General features: G+C 32.3%; 3 protein-coding genes across 3 annotated transcripts; 1 reads left to right on the forward strand and 2 right to left on the reverse strand.

The window, feature by feature from the left end:
- Nucleotides 1-364: 364 nt before the first annotated feature.
- LOC108322187 (uncharacterized) lies at nt 365-4,861 on the forward strand. The gene is made up of 2 exons (XM_017554200.2): nt 365-1,451; nt 4,471-4,861. The coding sequence occupies exons 1-2, from the start codon at nt 486-488 to the stop codon at nt 4,627-4,629; spliced, it is 1,125 nt and encodes a 374-aa protein (XP_017409689.2). The 5' UTR covers nt 365-485; the 3' UTR covers nt 4,630-4,861.
- An 898-nt stretch (nt 4,862-5,759) lies between these two features.
- On the reverse strand, nt 5,760-10,082 carry LOC108322114 (uncharacterized). The gene is made up of 3 exons (XM_017554097.2): nt 9,897-10,082; nt 9,399-9,599; nt 5,760-6,160 (listed from the first exon to the last, which is right to left on the reverse strand). The coding sequence occupies exons 1-3, from the start codon at nt 10,005-10,007 to the stop codon at nt 6,125-6,127; spliced, it is 348 nt and encodes a 115-aa protein (XP_017409586.1). The 5' UTR covers nt 10,008-10,082; the 3' UTR covers nt 5,760-6,124.
- An 865-nt stretch (nt 10,083-10,947) lies between these two features.
- Nucleotides 10,948-16,897, reverse strand: LOC108322192 (RNA-binding KH domain-containing protein PEPPER). Its single transcript, XM_017554207.2, has 6 exons — nt 16,449-16,897; nt 15,574-15,823; nt 14,928-15,076; nt 14,533-14,793; nt 12,822-13,013; nt 10,948-11,356 (listed from the first exon to the last, which is right to left on the reverse strand). Exons 1-6 carry the CDS (start codon nt 16,734-16,736, stop codon nt 11,174-11,176), a joined length of 1,323 nt encoding a protein of 440 aa, XP_017409696.1. The 5' UTR covers nt 16,737-16,897; the 3' UTR covers nt 10,948-11,173.
- Nucleotides 16,898-23,992: the final 7,095 nt, after the last annotated feature.

The raw sequence follows: 23,992 nt of genomic DNA on the forward strand, positions 1-23,992 counted from the left end.
AATAAAGAAAACATTAAAACACTCTTTAAAATGTATATGATGTTTACTTAATTTTATTCAGGAGTTTATATTTTTTTTTGTAGAATTTTTTTTTCTTAAGTTAAATAAAAAATAATAATTGTCCTACCACATAAAATTCTCAAATAAATGATTTTTTGAAGTTGAAAAATTGATTAAAAACCTCTCTAAATAAATATTGCCTTACATACACAACGACATAACAACTAATAAACTGTTTTTTTTTTCTCTCAAGTATTTTTTTTTAAATAATTGCTTTGATTTTTACGGTAATTTTTATGATTTTGTTTGTTCTGGGTGAATAATGAAAATTTATATTCTGGAAATTAAATGTAAAAAATTGAAGCGAAGCTGAAGAGATTTATGTAATATTGAGGTTTGGGTTGGGCAGGGTTTGAGGAAAATAGGTAATAAGGTGTTGTTGTTGTTGTACTCTCAATTCGCAATTGTTCCTTGTCGTTGTTGTAATGGATTCTCTACTAGCAAACTACGCCTCTTCAGATGAAGAGGAAGAACAGCAACAGCCAACCCCACCCAAAACGACGACGTCGTTTTCCTCTCTTCCTCAACCTAAATCGTCGCTCTTTCAATCTCTTCCACAACCAAAATCGTCGTCTTCTCTCTTTCAATCTCTTCCTCAACCCAAATCATCGTCTTCTTCTCTCTTTCAATCTCTTTCTCCGCCCAAAAAACCTTCCCTCGCCACTTCCAGCGAAACCGCCAACCCTAAACCTAAACCCCAAATCCCAGAACCACAACCCAAACGCGTCGTGCAATTCAGGCCCCCGATCATCCCTCTCCCAAACCCTACCCAACTCCTCGACGACGACGACGACGAAGAAGAAGAAGAACGAGAGAGAAGAAAGAAAAGGTCACTGTCCTCCACGCAAACCTCCTCGGTGAAATCCTTCCTTGCCAGTATTCCGGCGCCAAGGAACGCTACCACTCTCGGTGTTCAAGCGAGTTCCGGCTCTGGTCGGAGATCCATCATCGAAACCGAATCACCGGCACTTGAAACGGCGTCGAATTCTGGCGGTACGAGCAGTCTCAGCGTGGATCAGAGTGGAGGGGATTACGAAAATTATGAGAATTACCAATATGCCACTGACCAGTATGCTGGTTATTACGGCAATTATGGATCGGGTTCCGACCCTGAGGCTGGGGCTGCTGCTTATGGAACTGAACAGTATGGGAATTATGGTGAGGCCTATGGGGATTATGGACAGTATGGGAACAATTGGGGTGAAGTTTCAGCGGCACCGGTGCCGGAAGCTTCTGGGATTGGTGACAGTGTGGTGAAGATTCCTGGGAAGAGAGGGAGGCACGAGGTTCCCGCGGAAATTATAGAGGTGAAGCAAGATGAGTTGATTAAGAATCGGCCGAGAGAGGACCAGGTGAAGCTAACTGGGATTGCTTTCGGACCAACTTATCAGGTATTCTCATTTCTGAATTTGTGTTTTTACATGTTGAGCAGTTGTTTTAGTTGGCTGTAAGACTGGGTATTAATTTTTTTTGCTAGTTATGTAGTGCCCTTTTAGTATAGTGCATGGGTGACTGCTGGCTGGGGGGTTGAAAGTTGTTGCAAGAAAATATGTTTGGAGTGGTTTGTGAGATAATTTAGCCTGCTTGACGTGAAAATATATCTAGATAGTAGGAGATTCAATAGCCTACTGGATCACGTGTAGTGTAAAGTACTGATACTTATATGGGTTCTAGAGGCAGTGATCGGGGTAGTAGAAGGCTTTAAAATCAGTGTCTCACATTTTTGTTAGCAGCAGAGTAAATTCATGACTTTCAAAATAAACAGAAAAGAATAGTAGACCTGAAAAATTTTGGTCTGTGAGAGTTTTATTGCATTTGGCTGGAAGAAACACAATATACTCAGACATCTACGAAGTTGTTTATAATATCCCAATAGAGATATTATTCTAAGGCATTGGGAAATTGGATATGTTTGATTGTCAATCTCTGTCGAGGAAGTTTTTTTAAAGCCCCCAGTTAAATTGAGAGATGAGTGTAGTCTTGGATTTTGTTATGTTGAAAATTAGTGAAAAGTTTATTGGGTACAGTTCCTAGAATATGGTTGTTGACCTATTCCGATAGCTTAAGGGACATGGAATAACAGTTCTATAGTAATTGCATGCAAGAGGCCCTCTCTTTACCTACTAACACATTAATTCCTCTCTCTAGTTCCCGAACAAATATTGGGTAGAAGGGGGTTTTCATAGATTAACTCATTAACCTTGGGAGATTAATTATTGAGAGAGATTGATGACCAGTTAATCCCTTCCAGTGGAGTTCCTCAGTGAATATAGGTTATTGAAAGATTTTTATAGATAGCCATAGCTGTTTTTTTATCGAACCCTCTTGGTCATTATTCTCCCAAGAACTTTATGGGAACAGATATAACGTGCATAAATAGCTTTGTTATATTGATTAAATTGTGAACACTATTTTTAAATGTCCGTGCTCAAGTTTTATTGTCAATTTGGACAACAATAAACGCAGAGACTAGCAAGTGCATACATTATCTCATCAGTCATGAATATGGCTGAGTCTTTAACATTAATTCACATTACAAGAATATTCACTCACCTTGAGAATACTGCATGTGTGAATGGTGTCATATGCAGTTCCCAAGTGGCAATGGTGTGCGGTTCTTTTTTTGGAGATCACTTCTCATTGCAGTTGCTTACCTGAGGTTCTATATGTTTTTATATTGCCAAGCATCTTTTGTGTCAGGTCAGGTGGTTTTAAAGTTAATCATTCAACCTATTAACAATAACTTGGAGGAAGTAGGGTGACTTAAATAAGATTTATTCCTTCTACATAATTAGAATGGTGTTTTCAAGACCCTTGATCGAGTGAGATTGTATAATGCTTGTCCTTGTTGAAGTGAGTCAACGAGACATCATCCTCATTTGTTTTAGTTAGTATGCTCATATATCAAGAAACTAAAACTTGAACTATACATGGGTAATATGTTCCGTGGCTTGTATTCCTATAAAGTAAAGAGATTAGTTAGATGGTAATTCTGATCATTGTTACATAATGTCAAATCATTAAAATTCCCGCTACTTAAATAGTGATGTATCGTTAGATGCCACTCTCTATTTATGAAGTTAAAACGGGACTTTAATATTATTGCCATCTAATGTCAAATAACTTTATAGCACCAACATAAGGCAATAATGTGGTGTTTTTTGACCCCTCAGCCATCAGCAATTTGCAAAGGGAGGCCAACTATAGTGGCCCCACAGTATTTGGTGGATTTTTGACCGTCCACCATAATTTTCAATCCCTATTAATGATGGTGCACATCTTACTAGGAACTTGCAGGGTCATACACGTAGACTGGGTTGGCATTGTAATTTAAATGTATAAGATGAATTTAGTCTGTAGTTCAATTATAATTAAGACTACTAATGAGGGTATGTAGGTGTGTACAAACTCTACAAAACCTTTTCTCGCAGGTCACTGAGCCATATTGCTTATATGTGTATGAAATATATCTCATCTTCCTTTTATGGAAACAAAGGGAAGCTGGAGAAAAGCTGACCATGAATTTCTCTCTGCATTCCATATAAAAGGGTCATGTAAATATAGAAGTGTATGATTGTTGTTTAGTGAAATCATGTGAATTTTGACTGTTTGTGCACACATCTGTACATTATAATTTTTTTTACATCAGAATGAGTTTTTTTTTTTTTGTTTTTTTTTTTAATTTTGAATAACAAAATTAAAAGGAATTATGTCTTTTTCTTTGTGTCCTTATATAACAAAAGATATCTTTCACATAGGGGTGTGCTTTTGTGTCTTTCCCTAATATTTAGTTAAAGGAATTATTGGAGCCTCATCTTCTGCTGTAACTAACTAAACTAGAAATTATCCTCTAAAATTAAAAATATTAATTACATTTTAAGTTGAGCCATACTTCATTTAGATCCTATGTTAGTATAACCATTCATCACATTATAGTTATGACTATTTGCATGTTGATGTACTGCTTAGCAACTTGTGTTTTTACCTCTCTTATTATTGATAAAAAATGAAAAAAACTAGACATTTTCTGTGTTATTTTAACTTATTATATTTTAAATGTTAAGAAGTGATCTTCTTGTTATCGTTTATTTTTTTGGATGTAAGATTTGTGAAAGATAGCCAAGAGGGTTGTTTTTCTTTCCATTTGAACCATTTTTACTACTGTTTAGGACCATAGAAATACTGAGCTGCCAGTAATGGTAACAAATAAAAAGATTAATGCTTATTGTTGCATAGAAAGAATTTAGGATTTTACCCATGTGTCAGTACATATTCAAATAGTTCAAGAAATAGGAAATCTTGGTCACTGGGCTGTTAGTCTACATTGTACAACTCGTATAATTTTCCTTCTACTCCCTAAAGGGGATGTTTCCATCAGTTACATTGTGCTTACCAAATTTATTCTTGTAGCCTGCTTCGACAAAGGGCAAGCCTTCAAAGCTGCATAAGAGGAAGCATCAAATTGGTTCATTGTTCTTTGATATGAAACAAAATGAAATGAAACTAGCTGAGCGGCGTGCAAAAGGCATGCTTACCAAAGCTGAAACGCAAGCAAAATATGGCTGGTGATTTGGGACGATGATACTGAAAACACTTCACTTAAATGGCAGTGGAAATTTTCATGTTCCATTGTAGTACATCTGTACATTTGCTCCGTTTTTCAATGCAAATTGTGTATTTCTATCTATATAGACAGTAGATTTTATACGGCACACTTTCTTGTGACAAAAAAATCACATTTCTTTCTTTAACTTCTTGTAGAGACCATTTTTAAAAATGTTATCTGTCATTTGTTCTTTTATCCTTGGTTAGCATAAAACAAATCATACGCGTTTAATTAGTTACAAGTTGAGTGTAAGATCAAATGTCCTAATAAGAGCAACATAAGTACTATTTGATCTGTTTTTTTTTTCAACTTCTCTATAGATTGGATTTTTTTTTCTAATTGATTTTCATGGAATATATTTTGAAACTTGTACTCAGTAAAAAAGATTTTTGTTTAAGAACTTTTTAGTTGTTTTTGTTTCTTTCTTGATACAAATGTCCAACTAAACAAAATGCTATCTTAAAACTAAAAGTTGTCTTTGTTATGATGGGGTTTCCAGAAAAGTGTACGTCGCGATGTGATTGATAACATTTTCAATTATCTTAAGATTTTTGTTTTAGGTTTGTAATAATCTTTTATAAGAATGTAATTTTGGTTGAGCAAAACTTTTGAAAAGTTGTTATAATCTTTGAAAAAATATGTAGATTTATTAATGTCGATAAATTTTATCGTCAACATTTACTTGATTTTTATTCATACAATAATATAATGTTTCTAAAATACCACCAAAGTATTACCATGCAATTATCATTGAGCATTCTAGATTTGAAGGTGATGTCTAACCACTTTGCAAAACGATAAATTTCATTTTGGGAAATAAAGAGGGAAAAACAACATTTATAATCTTTGTTTTAGAAAGAGATAATAAATCTTAATTGGGATAAAAGAAAATTTTGCACGCAATATGAAGAACGATAAAATAGAAAAGGCGCATGATGATGATTTGTGAAACTAACATAATTTATTTTAGAGATACTAGTAATGTACTTTTAATTTTTATTTAGTGAAATTCTATGCCAATCCCATGAAATGATCCGACTCCACTCTATTAGTGAGACAACATACTATTTTACGTGTATAATAGAAGAACGCAGAAGAGAAAATGTCAAGAGTGTATTCACTGCAATTTTCTTCTTGACATGGTTAGAGTTGTTAACATTTCCGACAAAATGCAGCAAAGCTACACTCACAATATTGGCAACAGTGGAATCCGTTTCCGTTAACCACTATATGGTTTATGAAGCTCATTAAGATTCAGAGCCAACATGAAGATAAATAAATTGCAGGCATGAATCGCTAAAGCATAAAAATGGGGAACAAAGGAAGACGCTTTTTCCCTTTTAATAAACTACTGTATTCATTAATACAAACATGCATACAGAATTACAATAATCCAAAGGAAGATGATTTTTTCCCCGTGAAACTCCACAAATATATGCGCCTAGAAAGAAAGTTAAATCAAAAGGTTGAGCCATTGAACCCAAAGAATGAGCGCTGCATCAGAAAACGAATATAATGAGGATAGGAAGTAATGAACATAAAAGTTGAGACTATGTATGATATTCATGGTATCGACGGGAAGCTATTTCTTGACTCATAAATGTGCTTCAGCAAGTTCAAAACAACGGAAAAAAAAAACGAGATAGAAATAACTTCTTTACGAGACAAAACAATACAAGGAATAGAGGAGCATATTAGGACATGATAAAGTTAACACAGATCTTTTTTTTTGTCGTAGCATACCTATTGTGCACACAAATGGGCAAGGTTTTCCCTTGAATCTATAAATCTCTCTGCGTTATTGAATTGAAATGAATTATATCAATATAAATGAAAAAAATGCGAAAAGAAACTGTCCTACTATGCCTAAATTCATGGGGCGGTTACCTAACAAGATGAGAACTAGATTTCAGTTCCCTCTCTCCCTAAAGAATCGGTCAGCAGATCACCTGTTTTTTTTTTTTAATCATAAATAAACCACTAATCTAAAAAACAGAACATAAATTTGCTAACAAACCCTCCCTTAAACTAAAGGCTTAGGAAAGCTTTTAGTTTATTTATGATGCTTCAGCCATGTCCAACATACTTCTGATATTCACAAATTGCTCCAATTTCAACTACTCGATTTTGAGTGTTGCAGTTGCTCAACTTGATCCTTCCTTCTCTAACAAGATCTCCTAAGAAATGGAATCTAACATCAATATGTTTACTCCTGCCATGAAATACTAGATTTTCAAATAACTTAATAGCTGAATTACTATCACATAAAACCAAGATGTGTTTCTGTTCTTTAAAACCAATAGTCTCCAAAATTCTCATGATCTAGATGCATTGACATGCACATGATGTAGCAGCTATGTATTATGATTCTAGTGTGGATAATATCACTATTTGCGGCTTCTTGGAAGACCATGAAATTGCTCCAGTCCCTAATGAGAATACAAGTCCTAACGTGCTTTTCCTATCATAACAAAATCACTAGTATAAAGCCCCAATGTTGTGTCTTCTCCTTTCTTGTAGAATATTCCAAATTCAGGTACCTTAAGATTCGCTTGGCTGCAAACCAGTGAGTCTCTGAAGGGTTAGCCATAAATATGCTAATCAAGCTAACTCCATACATCAAGTCAGGTCTAGTTGCAGTTAAATATATAAGGCTTCCAACTACTTGCTTGAAAATAGTAGCATCTACCTTAGTTCCTGCATCATTTCCAGACAATTTGGTTCCTCAAACAATCAGATTTTTCACTGCATTAAACTTCATCATACCAAATGCATACTTTCTTTGGCATATGAAAATTCCATGTGCACTCTAATAGAATTTCAATTCCTAAAAAATACCTCATCTTCCCTAAGTCTGTCATATCAGATAACGACATCATGGAATTCTTAAAATCATTACATATACTTCTATCATTTCCTGTGTAAATTAAATCATTCACTTTAGACTAACAATTAGAATTTTATCTCACCTAGCTGACTTTGTAAACAATGTATCTTCACAAAAAACACCTTTCAAAGCTATTGTGTAAGAAATATGCTTCTATTTTGTTGTACCATGCTCAATGTGCTTGTTTGAGCCCATAGAGTGCTTTTCTCAACTTATACACTTTATCTTTTTGCCCCTTTACATATGCATCTGGTTGTTGTACATATATTTCTTCCTTCCGCTTCCCTTGAAAAAATGCACTTTTCACATCCAACTGAAATATGATCAAGTTATTCTGTGCAGCCATTGAAAGTATTATACGAATGGTGTCTAGCTTGGTAATTGGTGCAATGTAATCCACTCCGTAGTGTTGTGCATAGCCTTTTGCTACTAGTCTTGCTTTAAATTTGTCAATTTCTCCATTTTCCTTGAGTTTGGTCATCAACCACAGTTTGCATAACTTGCTCCTATTCTCTAGTCATGACCTAATAGACTACTTTGCAATTCGTCTATAGTCATAGTGTCCATGTTATTGGATTCTTGAATGGAGCACACCACACAGTTGAACTCGGCTGTCATAGACGGCAGGAATTTTGTAGTTGTGACATTCTCTTGCATATTCTCCCCAACTGCTTTCATACTTTTGGCTATCTTCAAAGTCCAAGCAAAGTATGAATTTACTGATTCTCCCTCCTTCATTTGCAATGTTTCAAAGTCCTTGGGTAAGGCTTGTAGTTGTGCTCGTTTGACCTTGTGGAACCTTGGAATTTTTGCTTCATAAAGTCCCATATATTTTTAGACGTCTTGTCATTTAAAATGGTGTCCAGAATTTCTGTCAATTGCTTGATAGAGATAATTTATTATCTTTAAATCCTTAAGCTGTTGTTCTTCCATCCTTATGATATCTATTTTTGAGGCATTCACCTTGTCTGGTACAACATCAATCCCATGTTCCACAAAGTACCAAGACTCCTTGAAACGAAGGCAGTTCTCCATCAGCTTTGCCCAATGATTATAGTGTCCATCAAATTTGGGAATGGCAGGTTGAGCGTATTTGATTGATTCAGCCATTTCTAAATGATACCTCTAAACACTCAAAGCCCACTGGTGTATCACTCTCCCAACCCAGTTTTTTTCCTGTGCAGAACTCTCCAGGTGCTTCACGCACTCACAATAATTTCTGATTCAAGCCCATATGAAGGTAAGGTTTTCTCTTGAATCTGTAAATCTCTTGAATTGAAATAATTACATCAATATAAATGAAAAATGTGAAAAGAAACTGCCCCACTATACCTAAATTCATGGGGCGGTTACCTAACAAGATGAAAACTAGATTTTAACTCCCTCTCTCCCTAAAGAACCAGTCAGCAGATTATTTTTTATTTAATCATAAATAAATCACTAATCTCGAAAACAGAAAACATAAATCTGCAAACACTTACTACAGACAAAATATGGCTAAACAACATCCGACATCAATTTCTACTTAAACAACTTGTGTTGTGTTATTAGCATGGCGTTCCCTGAAAAACAGCACTAATTCAATTCCAGTTTTTGCTTCCTCCAACAAACATTCTAAGAATCTCTATAGATTTGCATGGTTACAAAACAAACCTCTATGTTTAAAGAACCAAAAGAGCTTCAATATATTATGTCAGAGAATTAAAAAAGATAGATGAACGAAATCACTTCACACCACATACAAATATTTCAAAAGTCCAGACAATACCAAACAGTGGTAACCATTATCAATTAGCAATATTCTCAGAATCACACATGTCAACATCGAACAAAGCAGCAATTTACCTGAACATCATAAAACTTGATATAAAATCGGGAACTGTCAATGTAAAGCTTAGTTTGAAGAATTTCTGCAATGGTAGAACTCAATTTTCCATTTACACTTGGACCAAGGCCCCCAATTGAGATCAATTCTCCATAAGCAGCCGGCTCTTCAGTTCCAGCAAATTCTATGGGCACTCCCCCATTCACCAAAATCATCACATACTGAAATACAATCCGGCATACGAAAAAAGGCACAAAAGGCCATGTCAAATGATACTAAACATAATGTAGCAAAACAATTATTCAACTGTGGAACATCAAATTACCGAAAAACTAAACAGGAAAATCAGACAGCACTTTTGTCCAGTCTTCAAGGTAAATAGTACCATTAATAAATTTCATGGCATGGGTTAGGTAAAGTTTTGATATTTTTATAGAGTAATTTGATCAAACAAGTGGTGAACAGTGTTGAAAGAGAGTGTGTAAAAGGAAAGAATAGAGAATAGAAGCGGACTTAACGGATTCGGGTTTTCCAATGATCTTTGCAACAGCTTTTGTGGCATCTCTGAGGATGTCAGAAGCAACGACGGTGTCAACAGGCACATTTGTGAAGAGATTCAAAGTAGGCATTGCTGCAATACGCACCAGTGAGTGGCTTTGGGATAACTTATCTCTCTGATACGAACATCATTTCTTCACTCCAGTATATATATATATATATATATATATATATATATATATATATCAATCACCAACTAATTTCGAACCACCGTTAAATATATTTCTATCCATTAATATTTCAATTTTCTTTTTCTATTTTAGTTTGCATGAATTTCTTTATATTCAGTTAAAAAATCTTATTTATCTTGTTCTTATTTCTTTTTTCCAAATATACTTTTTTTTCTTTATCCCAGTAATATGTGGTATTGAGTTTTATAATTTTACTTATTATAAAAATATATTTTTGTTTCCTTTAAAATTGAATATTATTATTTTAATTTTGTACTATAATAACCAGTTTTTATTGTTTATGCATCATGATAATTCCAATTAATACTCAATAGTGTCTATAATATAATACTAATCTCACCAATGTCTCTAATATAATTTTAAGTTCGGTAACCAAATAAAAATAAGAAAATGTTAAGACATTATATTACTAAATCAAATTTAAAAATTTGAAATTTCTTATATCTAGTGATTTATTTCATTAAACTGGGAATCTTTAATAAACAAGCACATTAATTAAATTTTTTTGATACTGTACGAAATTTAAAGTTTTAATATATAAAATGGAAAATATTGTATTTTTAACTAAATATTTTTTATTTTCAAGTATTTAAAGTGACTGGAAAAAATAGTTTAAAATTTCAAAAACAAGGTTTCACTGGGAATTTGATCTGAACCATTAGATTTGTCCAATGATAGACTGGGAAAATCTATACTATAGAAGTTTGCAGGAGAGGATCCGGTTGGACAGTAACCGCTATAGTAGAATCTATAGCCAGTTAAACACATCCACAACTATACCAATGATAGGTGGATGTAAGAATAGTTAGCATTCCAAGGATAAAATAAAATATAGATCCCATAATTATACTTTAATTCAATGCACATTTACACTAAAAAACTAAACATCCTCCTGAAAATGGTTAATATTTCATTACATTTTCTATGGCACTGCTCAACTCTCGACCACATCAAAGATTACCAAATTACATATGGCACTTACTCTCCCTAATCAGGCCCAATTAGAAACAATTTGGCTCAAAATGAAGTCATTGTGAGACGGCAATTCAAAGTCTGAAAGTACTATAGCCTCCTCCTAGACCAGAAGATCCATAACTGCTGTAGGGTTGCGACAAGGAAGATGACGAATAAGACGAACTGCCCAGCTGAGGGTAAGAAGACCTCAGACCTGTATCTAACCTGCTGCTGTAATTACTAGCCACAGGTTCTCTGTGATTACTTATAACTTCCTGTAATACAACGCATCTCTATCAGTATAACCAAACAAAGTAGTCTACAGTCACTCCAAAAAAATAGCCGATGTATGGGTAAAGTCTACAACAAAAACTAATGGACAGTATTTTAAATACCCACTTATTGAAGCTAGCAATATATATATATATATATATATATATATATATATATATATATATATATATATATATATATATATATATATATATATATATATATATATATATATATATATATATATATATATAGACCAATAAAACTGTACAACTTATTTAACTTTGTTTTATTAAAAGATCATATCTCTTTAAACTACTTTATCACACAATTTTATTTTAGTTATACTTTATAATTAATTATTTGTGTTTATATTTCGAAGAACTTTTAAAGAATAATTTTATTTAAAATTAAAAAGATATATGGGGGCATCTATATTTTTTCGTAGTGGGACAGGTAAAGGGGCAATTTTTCTTTTAAATGGAAGTGAATAGGCACACCATTGTCATCCCTCCTAAGTCTATTCTTTGGGCATGAATTCGATCGGTGATGGCTATTATCCAATAAAAAATCACTAATCAGCGTGAAAATTGAATGAATGAAACATGCAGCGTAAAACCAGAAATGAATTAACGTTGTAATCATGCCAACCCTTTATTCCACAATTAGTAAAACAGTCCTAAAGAGGAGGAAGCCAGGATATGATAAATACAAGGTGCTTGCAACAAAATTTAAAAGTAATACATAGAAACTGACAAGTCTGATATCATTTGATAATAAATGAATTTATAAAAAAAATCAAGAATAAAGATGAAGTTCTCAAATCTTATGCACAATCCCATCACCCCAAAACGGATTGATTTGTTCATGTCTAGTAAGGGAAAGCCCAACTAATACACATCCAATCGCAATCATATGTACCTTAAACAAAATCATGCAATGGTCATATGCTTTGACTTGCGACTATTTGATAGGTTCAGATCTACTCACTTAATGCTCTAGATTAGTTTGTAGATGATTTTATGAAAATAGAAAACTGACACTTCTTTTTCCTCCCACCCCCTACCAACAATTAATGAACAAGAATACCAAACTAAGCAAACCATCTTCATTTTTTTCATGTCCTACTTTCCCTCTTAATAAAAATAGATTAAATTCACTTTTGTCTCATTTCTCATAGTTTCTTTTAATGTTCTTCAATTATCCAATCAAATGATCTAAAATTGTAAGTAGAATAAATGTTTCAGTCAACATGAGGAATGGATATCAACCAAGCATTTTAACTAGTGAAGATTTAATGCAGACAAAAAGTGACAGACTATACAATGAATATGTAAGAGGAATCCTCTATATAGATCTAAACTTAAAGAAAATGTACCCGACCAAACACATAAACCCATTGCATATCTGTCATACAAAAGTAACAGGACCACAAAAGCATGACTTCCATAGGCCTGAGTCTCGTACCTGAATCAATTGCTGTGCTGTCTGAACCTGAGATGAGGTGCCTTTTATTTCCACAATGATTTCATCAGGCACCCGGCTCTCCTGCACGGTCAATATAGCTCCACTGGTGCGGCGAATGTAATCAATATTAGTCCCTTGTATACCAATTATGTCCTCTGCGTAGGACAGTGGTATTTGCATTGTTTGTATTACCTAATAAGTGGAAACAGTAAATGAAGGTGGCAGTTACCATCACCGACGAACACTAAAATAAAGAAATACAAAGAAGAATGATTTACATAAGCAAATATGTAGAAGTGGAAAAGAAAGAAGGCCTTTGGTTCACAGTAAAGTGGCAAAAATCATACAGTGCTTTAAAAGCTTGGCCCTCCCCAGATCATCATGAGAATAATAGGTACAAAAATACACGTATAACAAATCAGAAATTAATGTACCTTGATTTAAAATTTGGACAACACGAATCAAAATGTATAAAAGCTCTTACATAAAAAACTAGTAATAATGATTACTTTTTGGCTAAATTACCTATTTGGTTCCTCTATTTATTTGATTAAATTTAGTCTATATTTTAATAAAAAGGTTCGATTAAGTCTCTTAAATCAATAAAAGGCAGCAATTTGCTGCCCTTTCGTTTAATTGGGATCAACACTGTTAGTTTTGTGATTATTTATATGGGTGGTTAAAAACTATCATTATATTTGGTATTATTTAACCATTTGAAAAAACAAATATAATTACGAAAAACAATATTATTTCACTGATGCTTCTTCCTCTTCCGCCTCAGTGACACCACACATAAAAACTCATCATCTCACAGCTGAAGTGAAACCCCAAGCTCAACACTCATCATCAGCACAGAACAAGAATGAAGGGGAAGAGAGCAGTGAGTGGGTTTTGGGGTTTGGTTGTAAATGGGGGGTAGGGGAAAAGATATGTTGGCATTTTGGCTGCCTCCTGTTTGAGTATATTACATCTGTATAAACCTATGGTCACACGGATATCAACTGAACGCGGCCTCTCTGTTTATAAGGATGATTACACACAGCTGTCAACTGACAACTGCCTTTTCTGTTGTTTGTTAGGATAGTTACAGAGATGTCAATTGACAGCTGTAGTTGTGTTATAAGTTTTTCATGTTGAACCTTGCAGTGCTAGATAGTTAGAATAAGCCATGTAGATAAGTATCTTTTGTAACAGAAATTTCTAACATCTCTCTCATGAATGAATTCAAATTGTATCTCCTTTAATTCTATTGCATCAATTTAATAGCCTCCCATCATCATTGTGTAGCGATTTGCAAACTATGAAGTGAAAGTTACAGATAGAATGGTTTCAAACATTTTTTAGTTTTACTTTTAAGCTACATTTAATGTATTTTATGTTTTATTTTTAATATAATACTAATGTTTTGAATTTAAAAACCACCAGTAATTGTAAGCAAAAACTGTCATAAATCACAAGATTAACAGTGCCAGTTCAATTCAACAGATGGTCTGTGATACAGCGATTTTTTCAATTATGGAACTGAATTGAACCTTCTAGTAAAAGAGACTGAAATAAATCAAATAAATACAGGGACTAAGTAATTAAGCCTTAACTATTTTAGACAGATGGAAAAAAGAAAAAAACCAACAATGGTATTGACAGGTTTCAAAGGAAATTGCCCAATCAAATAGAACATTGATATTTGTGGATGCTTGAAATTACTAACCGTGGTAACAATAGGAGGAGCACTGGAACGACCGAGGGCTGAAGACCGAAGACTAGAAAGTGAAGAATCTTGACCATATACTGACATTGTGGAAGGAGGGAGCAATGAATCCAAATGGCTTTCACGGTCAGCATACAGAGAATCCCTTTTTGATGAAAGAGGAATGTCATTTGCAATGCTAGGCTGTGAAGCACTATGCAGTGATGGTTTGTCAACCCAAGTAGTATCTACTTGGCGCTCTTGGGAGATTGTTGCATTGTACTTGAACAAAATAAACACACATCTTAGTTTAAGTACATGATATTCACCATGGGAACTAAATAAAATAGCATTAAAAGTAAATGATACACACTGGTATTGGTAGTTTCGGCATAATTGAAAAATATGAAACTTACACTTTTCTCAAATAAAGGAAGAACACTGGGGTCAACCAAAAACTTCCTCAGGTGCCCAACTACTGCTTCCAGAGCCTTAAGGACCTTCATGGCTTCTCCCTGCAGCTCAACAATCCTCTCATCCGCAGCAGCATAAAAGGGAACCTCATCTATCAGGAAAATGATTTGGCTTCAAAATCACTTCCAACGTTGAACAAAAAAATACATTGAAAGAAAACCAATAAAAAGTTCTTTCTCGTTAGGAGCACAAATGTTAAAAATGACAACAATGGCAACTGGAAAAGGCTCCTCTAAAGTGAGATTTTTAAATTTAGCAAGGACGAAGGGATTCTTGAATTTCAGTGACCTCAGACCACAGTGAACTTTGAATAAAGGTTATGAATACATCTTTAGTTCATTTAGATTCTAGCCACTATCTAAATGGTAAAAACACTGAAAAGATAAAACCACCTAATCTCAAGAATCATCCATAGAAGCTAGGTAAACCAAATGTCATGTCAGTAATTAAATATATGATTCAGCACACTTTATATGACATCAGTCAATATAAGGAAAGATAAGCAAAATAAAAGGATGCTATCAAGGCGGGGAGAAAATCATAGATGACATATGCCACATTATCAGATAACAGGGACAGCAAGCACACCTCCAGATAGTACTCTAACAGATGCACTGGTATTTTCTTGTATAGATTTAATTAATGAACCCTGTTTTCCAATCAAATTGATAGCCTGCGTTGAGGCCACCAATAAACGAACAGAACAAAACGCAAGCCCTGCTGCTTTGTTTTCGCCATCAATTTCAGACAACCCGGAGATACGTTTAAAAATCCTTATGACAGCATCCATTGCAGGAGAAAGTGGTGTCTCTGGCTCTTCTTTCCCTGATATGAGTACCTAAAGACAAAATTCAAACCATATAATGACAAAACAGAACTAGATACACAAATTAAAAAACTCAACATCGTTATAATGTGCATGTGAAAAGATTATCCCGAACTGAACAGACAAGGTGGCCTCACTTATAATTCAAATAAAAAAACATCGGAACCTACGCAACATGACAATAGTACATACGGCCATACCACCCAGACGCATTTTCCGGGGGATTACTAACCGTGGTCCTAGAGATTCAAACTCTAACAGTACAGGTGAAGTTACAACCATTGATACCACGACTATCATGTGCCTCGCGTTAGCATGTACAAATTTAACAGAGAAACCACCCCACGAATACTATAAAACACTCCCAGTAACTATACCTGGATTGGAAAAGCATCGTAAAATTAATGAAACTAGAATAAAAATGTAAGTTGGAAGATAAGGGAAATAACGCAACGAGCTCAAATCAACACAGCAGCACAGAGAATCCAACTAGTAACCTCCAGGCAGTGAAAATAAAAATCCATACTAGTACTGTACAAGCAGTACTCAAATATTCAGTGAGAAATGACGGAACATTATAAAACCTAGCAAAAAATATAAACGAAGAAACCCTAGAAATGAAATAGGAAACACTAACGATTCGATCGGGCGTGCCAACCGCGCCGTCGAGGACTCGAATGCGAGCTTTCGTTTCCTCGCAAGTCTTCTTGATGAGCTCCCCCTTGCGGCCAATGATGCTTCCGACTTTGAGGACCGGAACGATGAGCCGGAACACGCAGAGGCCGGGCCATCCCGGCCACCGCTTCTCGGTCGCGACCTCGGAAGTGGGATCGTCGGCGGTGGTGGAGGGAGGTTCGGCGGGGTCGGGATTGTCCGATAGTAGGGGATTGGCTGTGCCGTTTTGGATTGGGTCGAGGGTGGCCATTGAAGAAGAAAGATGGAAGTTAGGGTTTATGGGGTTGGTTCGTTGATTCGTTGGGTTCAGGTTTTTCCTTGTGTCTATGGAAGCTCTCAATTTGTGAACACTACTACTTACTAACTACCACCTCAAGTTTATTCTTCGCTATTCCCTCTATAAACCGCCATTCCTCACGTGCTCCTCGCGTGATCTCCTTCTTTATAAATAGGCTGAGCCCAACACCGAACACATTTTAAATTTTGTATATCTGTGGTTAACTCTAATAGTGATGACTTCACCAGAATGTTATGATAATATTAGATAATTATAATGTCATGTCTTGACATGATGCATCCATTCAATTGTCAACTTATACATTATGATATTTGTTTAAAGTGTTACTTCAATGTATATCATATACTACTTATGTGAAATAAAATTTAAAAATGTATTTTTTTTGTTTTATTTAAAAAATGTTAACGTGTGATTGATTTAAATAATGTATTAAAAGGGTCATTAAAGACTAGTTGATCTTTCTGCACTAAGCACAATGAATTTGATGTTGTACAAGTCGTCCACTGTAAAAAGTTATGGAGTTTTAGTAATAAAAATATGCCATTTGCTCATGTTTTAAATGTATTTGTTTTCACAAGGAGAGGTTGGGTACATTTTCAAAAGTTATTACACATGAAAAATTGCACAATTTCATATTTAATTTTGAATTCTAGCATGTAAATTTATTAAAATACCTGGTGAAAATGAAAATTTCAGTTACTATTTAAATTTTGAATCCAAACCAGCCATTTTACCATGAAGTATTTTAAATTATTATAGAGATCAATTAGTCTGTTAGTTTCCCTAATCCAAAACTGATGTACAGCTAAAAGAAAAATGTGCTTAACGTAAACACATTTATCTCTTAAAAATTAAATAAATTAAATCAATCTGATAAAACTAAAATCAGTTGACGGAATTATGTGAGAAAAACAAACTAGACAGGAAAAAAAAGGGGTTTGCGATTTAAAAAATGCATTATCAAGTGAATCGTTTGAACTTTTATTATTTGAGTAATATTTTCAATAAAGATTTAATTATCTCCCAAATTCAAGATGACCTACATATTTTAGCCCAATCCAAAATCAATCTCGAGGCCCAAATGAAGAAGAGAGATTACTGGAAACTACACGCCTAGTATAGAATAAGGCTTACTTTTTGTAGCGATCTTTTTTTCTGTTCGTAATCAAAGTTTTTTTTATATAAAACATACCTATAGTGTTTTTACATACATATAGGTTGAGTGTTTAATGTTTGCTTGGGATGGTGTGAATGAGTAGTAAGAGAAATTATCTAGATAAAAAAAAGTTGAATAAGTTTCTTTGTTATTAATATGTTTTTATTACTATCTATTACTTGTTATTTTAAATATTATTTATTGAATTCCTTTTCTACTTTAGTAGTTTATTTTTCAAATTTTAACTCCAACAAGAGAATTAAGGATGTCGCTTCTAGATCTATTTTTTACGCATAGATTTTTTTTTATGTTCTGAAATTAAACGGTCTGTTATAAGTGTATATATCCTAGAATTTACTTCCAAAAGTTATATTTCTTTACACATTAAAATAAAGCTTCTAAATATATATATTTCTTTATTTCGGATGAATCTTGCGAAAGAATGTTTGTCGTATGTATCTGTGTTGTGAAATTATAGCTCGTAAAAAAGAATGTCAGGTTTCAAATAATGCTAATAATCTTACCAAACTTCGAAAAAAAAAGGAAGAAATGATATAGAAGGGAAAAAATAGTTAAACTTTCATTTTTGGACCTAAAAGGATATTTTCTTTATAAAATGACAAAAATACATGTCTGAGCTCAAACAACGCGATAAATTATTAGAAAAAAAAAAGTGTAACACTGTATTAAAATATAAACTTTATTCAGTATCAACAAATTAATTTAAAATAAATAAATTTGATATTCATTCATATATTATAATTTAATATTTCTATCAAGTATAAAATTCTGGTAAATTTGTATGAAATTGTTACACGTTTTGTTTTTAAAAAACATATTGAAAAGTAGAAAGAATATGTAAATTATGGTTGATGACGAATCATTATGGAGAGTTTAAGAAATTGAATATTCAATTATCAGTCTTATAGAGAATATATTGTTTTGATCTCTGACATGGTTAAAGTCAGTATATCTAAAGTGTTGTTCTTTTAAAGTTTTGTCCGTTACGGTTTTGTTTTTAGAAGATGTTTTGGAGGACAAAAAGAAAAGAAATATTTATAAAATTATGTAAAATTATTGGTTATGGTTGAAACAAATGTGTTTACAAAATATGAAATTAGACACTAAAATAATTGGTAACTACAATAAAGTATATTTGTAATAGGAATAAAAGAAACAAGCAGTAACTAATAACTTATTCGTTATGTTTGGTCTGAGTCTCATAAGAGTGATATTTGGGTTTGGGTTATGAACGTTTTAAACCAAGTTGCTATTTGTCCCTCTCCAGGAGTATGTATGAAAGAACAACACTATAAGCATTTAGAGGTGAGATGTGTTATGGAATTAAAGGAGCAATGAAGATTGTGTCCATGCTTGTGAAGAACTTGTGGAGGATGGAATATATGGTCCCCAACATGCGTCCTTTTTCTTAGCATCTTCTTTGTTTTGTTTATCAACTAGCTCTCCCTACAAGACAGTGACACCAACCTTCTAAACCCCCTTCCTTCTCCTAAACTTTCAAAACAACCCCTCTCTTCCAAGGACCTTTCAATTCGCAAACCATGCATACATAACATCCAGTAATTAATATCAGTACTTTCTGTCAAAAATAATATCACTTTTCAAAACTATAATTTCTTAACCGTTATCTCATCTGTCGGCAACTTGGTTTTTCATTTCAACTTTCTATAAGCTTTGGCCAAAAACACAACAAAGAACAAACTAATAAAGTTTGATGTTTTTGTATTTTTTAAGGATTATTTAGCAGCTACGTGTTCACTTCAATCTATGGTATCAATTATTTGTACAGAGTATGAAGATAGTGTCATTTCACCCACTGTTACATCAATTATGATTGTTATTATATGCATAATAAATGGGCAACGGTAGTTCCATTAGCTTAAAAGTGTGAAATCCGAAAAATCAGATTATGCTAAGCTGTGGCTACCTACAATCCACTCGTTGAAAGGATTATGTAAGTTGAGGATAATATTTTGATAACATGAAATTAATTGGTGTTGGCAAAACATATGTAGAATCACATGTTTTGATGAAATCTCTACCTTATATTATCTTACACTTCATAGCTTATCCAATTTCAATGGCTCTCCAATCTCCAAGTCACTCCCTTCCTACGATAAGATGCTGCCAAATATCAACTCTCACTCCATCACATGACTACCTATTTCAAAATAACTTTCTTTGGAATTATTCTACTCTCCTGTTTTTTTTATGAAACTGTAATTATGTTATTTAAACATGCATAATGTTTTTTTTTTATCAATTTAATCTTATATCTCTTATACAAATACATTATGGATTCAAGCCTAATATTGTGGCATATGTTTGTCGTAGTTTAAGTGAAAATGAAATAGCTATATGATGGTAATATAATTAATTTAAAAGTAATTGACAGAATTTAATAATTTGTGCAATAATATATGTGAAAAAGTGTACGATGAAAAAGGTTTTCTTCAATTTCATTCTGGAAATATTTATAGAATATATAAAATGAATTTGAAAAATATTAGCTTCGACAGGAAATATACGATCAGATATTTTTCTTCAAAATATCTTAATCAGAAAAGGACACTCGACTCCTAAATGCAAACAAAAAGATGCAGCACTCAATCTTTTATTATATACGAAATCTAAAATACTATTTTATATACGAAGGAAGGAAAGTTTTACACGCTAAATACGTTCATATAAGTAACATTTGTTTGTGCAATTCAATAAAATAGTAATTTTATTTAGTCTTTGTCACATCACTTGTACATGAAAATCGTAATTACTAAGAAAATAATATATGGATCTAAAAGTTTGGTCATAAATAAACTTCTTAACGCCAAGATTATAAATAAGATGTATATTCTAATGTACAATAATAAATATTTAAGTTGTGATAAAACTATTTTATTCACATTCTATTTTTAACATAATACTGTTGAAATTTAATGTAAAGATGATGATAAAACTGATTTAGTGTTTGGTTATATATATATATATATATATATATATATATATATATATATATATATATATATATATATATATAATGTGGAACTTTACATCATATGGAATGGTTTGTGCGAAAAATATAATTATAAGAATTTATAAATAATAAAAGGGTGAATTATTAATAATAATAATATCATTATGATAAATAAATATTAATATATCATTTGATTATTATACTATCACATTTGGGCACCACACATTTTTATTTTAGAATGAGTTTTAAGTTGATATATTAAAAATATGGATTAATTTATGGTCTATTAGATTTAAATATTTTTAATTACCAGTGAAAAAAAGTTGCTCTGAAGAACTTGTAATAAACTATTGATTTTTAACAATAAATGTATCAAAACCGTGCTTATAATGAACTTTTAACTGAAGTTTATGGAAGGAACTGTCTTCATTTTCCCACAGGTGACTTTCAAAAAATAATGTATAATTATCGTCCAAGATTAAGCCTCATGTCTTTTCATATTTTCGTGTTCATTTTCACTGCACTCTTCATCATCCATTCATATTTCTTGGTAAAAAGCCTAAATTATCATAAGTATGAAGCACTTTTTTGTGTTAGTCTCAATCTAGATAATTTTTTTTATTTTAATTTTTTATAGTGTTTATTATTTATAAAATTATATTTTATTATATTTTACTGATTAGATATATTTGTTGTATTGGATGTATTGTTATATACTCTCTCAATTTCATTAAATTATATTACATATTATTAAAAATATTTTTTGTTGTTGAATGTGTTCGTATTTAGTTCAAAATTGTTCGATCCAATATTTTATTAATTTTTATCTCTTACACTTGCTCATTAATAGTTTTTAGTTTATTATTGGAAATTAATATATTGATTTGTGTTGTGCTCTTCCAATTTTAATCGTCATATGTTAATTTAAACTTTATATAAAAAAACAAAGGAAGTTATACTCACAATAATTATATAAATTTTGAATTGTTTGGTTGAACATAACCACATTTTATTAATTAATTAGTACATGAATTATAATTTATATTTTATATATTTTACTTAATTTTGGTTTATTGCATTTTGTATTGATTTTTATATACATGTTTCAATATGAAGATTTTGTGTCACATTTTATTTCATCTCACCTAAATACCAATGTGAAATGCTGTCAAAATTTTATAAAATATAATGGATGATAATTATAATTTATGTATTATTCAATTATATTAAAATAAAATCTTTACTAATGGGATAGCGTCATATACATAAAAAAAAGTGATTTTTGCATGTACTGATAGAAAACTAATTTTAATCTTGTATCTACGAAACATTATATATGGATCAAAGTTTTATTAATTCACCACAAGTGACCATTATGAAAGAGGGTGAACAAATTTATATAGTTCGCTCAATATAATATTGGAAGTGTAGAAAACTAAGTAATAATGATGTCTCTTTGTGTGAATTATTTGAATCGTAGAAGATTAAATGTTTCCGAAATTAAAGAACATCTTTTGTATGATGGATTTTTGAAGAATTATACAAGATGGACATGACATGGTGAATTGTTAGGCATGCCAAATGTGTGTGAAACACATGAATCTATTTATTGGACAACAAATGATAATTTAAAGGACATGATAAGTATGATCTTAGAGTACTATCATCTGTTGAAGCAGTGAATGAAAATATGTTTATTGATGCAACAATTTCGTTATATCCTAGTTCAACTAACTTCACACAATTATGAACAATGTTAAGGTTGATGATTTTGAAAGCATTAAATGAATTGACTGATAAAAGCTTCACAAAACTGTTTTAGTTGTTAGAAGAATTGCTTTCAAAAAATAATACACTACCTAATCAAAATTATGAGACAAAGAAGATACTTTATCTAATGGGTACGAAATATAAAAAAAATCATTTGTGTCATAATGATTGTATTTTATATAAAAATGAGTTTGTAGAGTTGAAAAGTTATCCTAAGTATGAATTGTCATATTATAAGGTCAAAGATAATGATCGTGAGAATGTTTATGAGGTGACAAAGCATAACCCTAGTGTGAAGGTAGTTTGGTATCCAAATGATATAAAAAATCTTATATGTCATGTGGGAGAGCAGAAATGTGATGGACTACTTTGTCATCCAGTTGATTATGTGCAAATGTGAGAACATTGATAAAGAATACCCTGAATTCAAAAATGAATCAAGGAAGTTAAGGGGTATACTTGTTAACGATGGAATGAATCTTTATAAAAATTCAAGTAGCAATCATAGTTCATGATACGTTTTGCTAGTGATTTATAATTTGTCTCCCCGTCAATTCCTTTGAGTTTCATTCTTGTGAATTTACACCCTAGGCGAGATGCTGAATGTATTAGTTACAACATTGCACGGGTCGATTCACATAATGCCTACTTACCATCGTTTATGGCTAGGACTACTAGGATGTTTAATTTTACTCACTTTCCCAACTATCGTTTCTTATTGTCAGTGTCAACTCAACAAAGTGATTTCGCTTGTCCAGTGTTAAGCCTTGAGATTTTGTTAGCTTTTTAATGATGTCTCTATATAAACTATTATGGTTTCCTAAGCTTTTACAGACGGTTTGTATCTGTCGTGATTTGATATGACCTTTGATAATCATTGAAATAATAACATTTGTTAAAATAGTTACAACTAATTTCCCAACCAATAGGGGTGAATTGGTTTTTTAATAATTTTAAAACTAGAGTCGAAACATTTTTAGTCAATTAACATGTATATGATAAAATGCTTAGCTTTTGGAACCTTTACAATTATCAAGATACTAAAAAATGATGAAAGAAAGAGTAAGAAACACCAAATTTTATACTAGTTCAATTCTTTAAGAATCTACATCCAGCTTCTATAATCCTTAGCCAGAATTCTACTAAAATATCAAGAGTTAGGATTACAAGATTCGTCTACGTAAAACTTACACTATATATATAAGAACTTGAAATACATTTCAAGATTTTCAACCAATGTAATGCCACACTTAATTATCCTAACATATCACTTACACGGTGAAAGAA

This window comes from Vigna angularis, chromosome 1 (genome assembly GCF_016808095.1).
Source record: "Vigna angularis cultivar LongXiaoDou No.4 chromosome 1, ASM1680809v1, whole genome shotgun sequence".
NCBI lineage: Eukaryota > Viridiplantae > Streptophyta > Magnoliopsida > Fabales > Fabaceae > Vigna > Vigna angularis.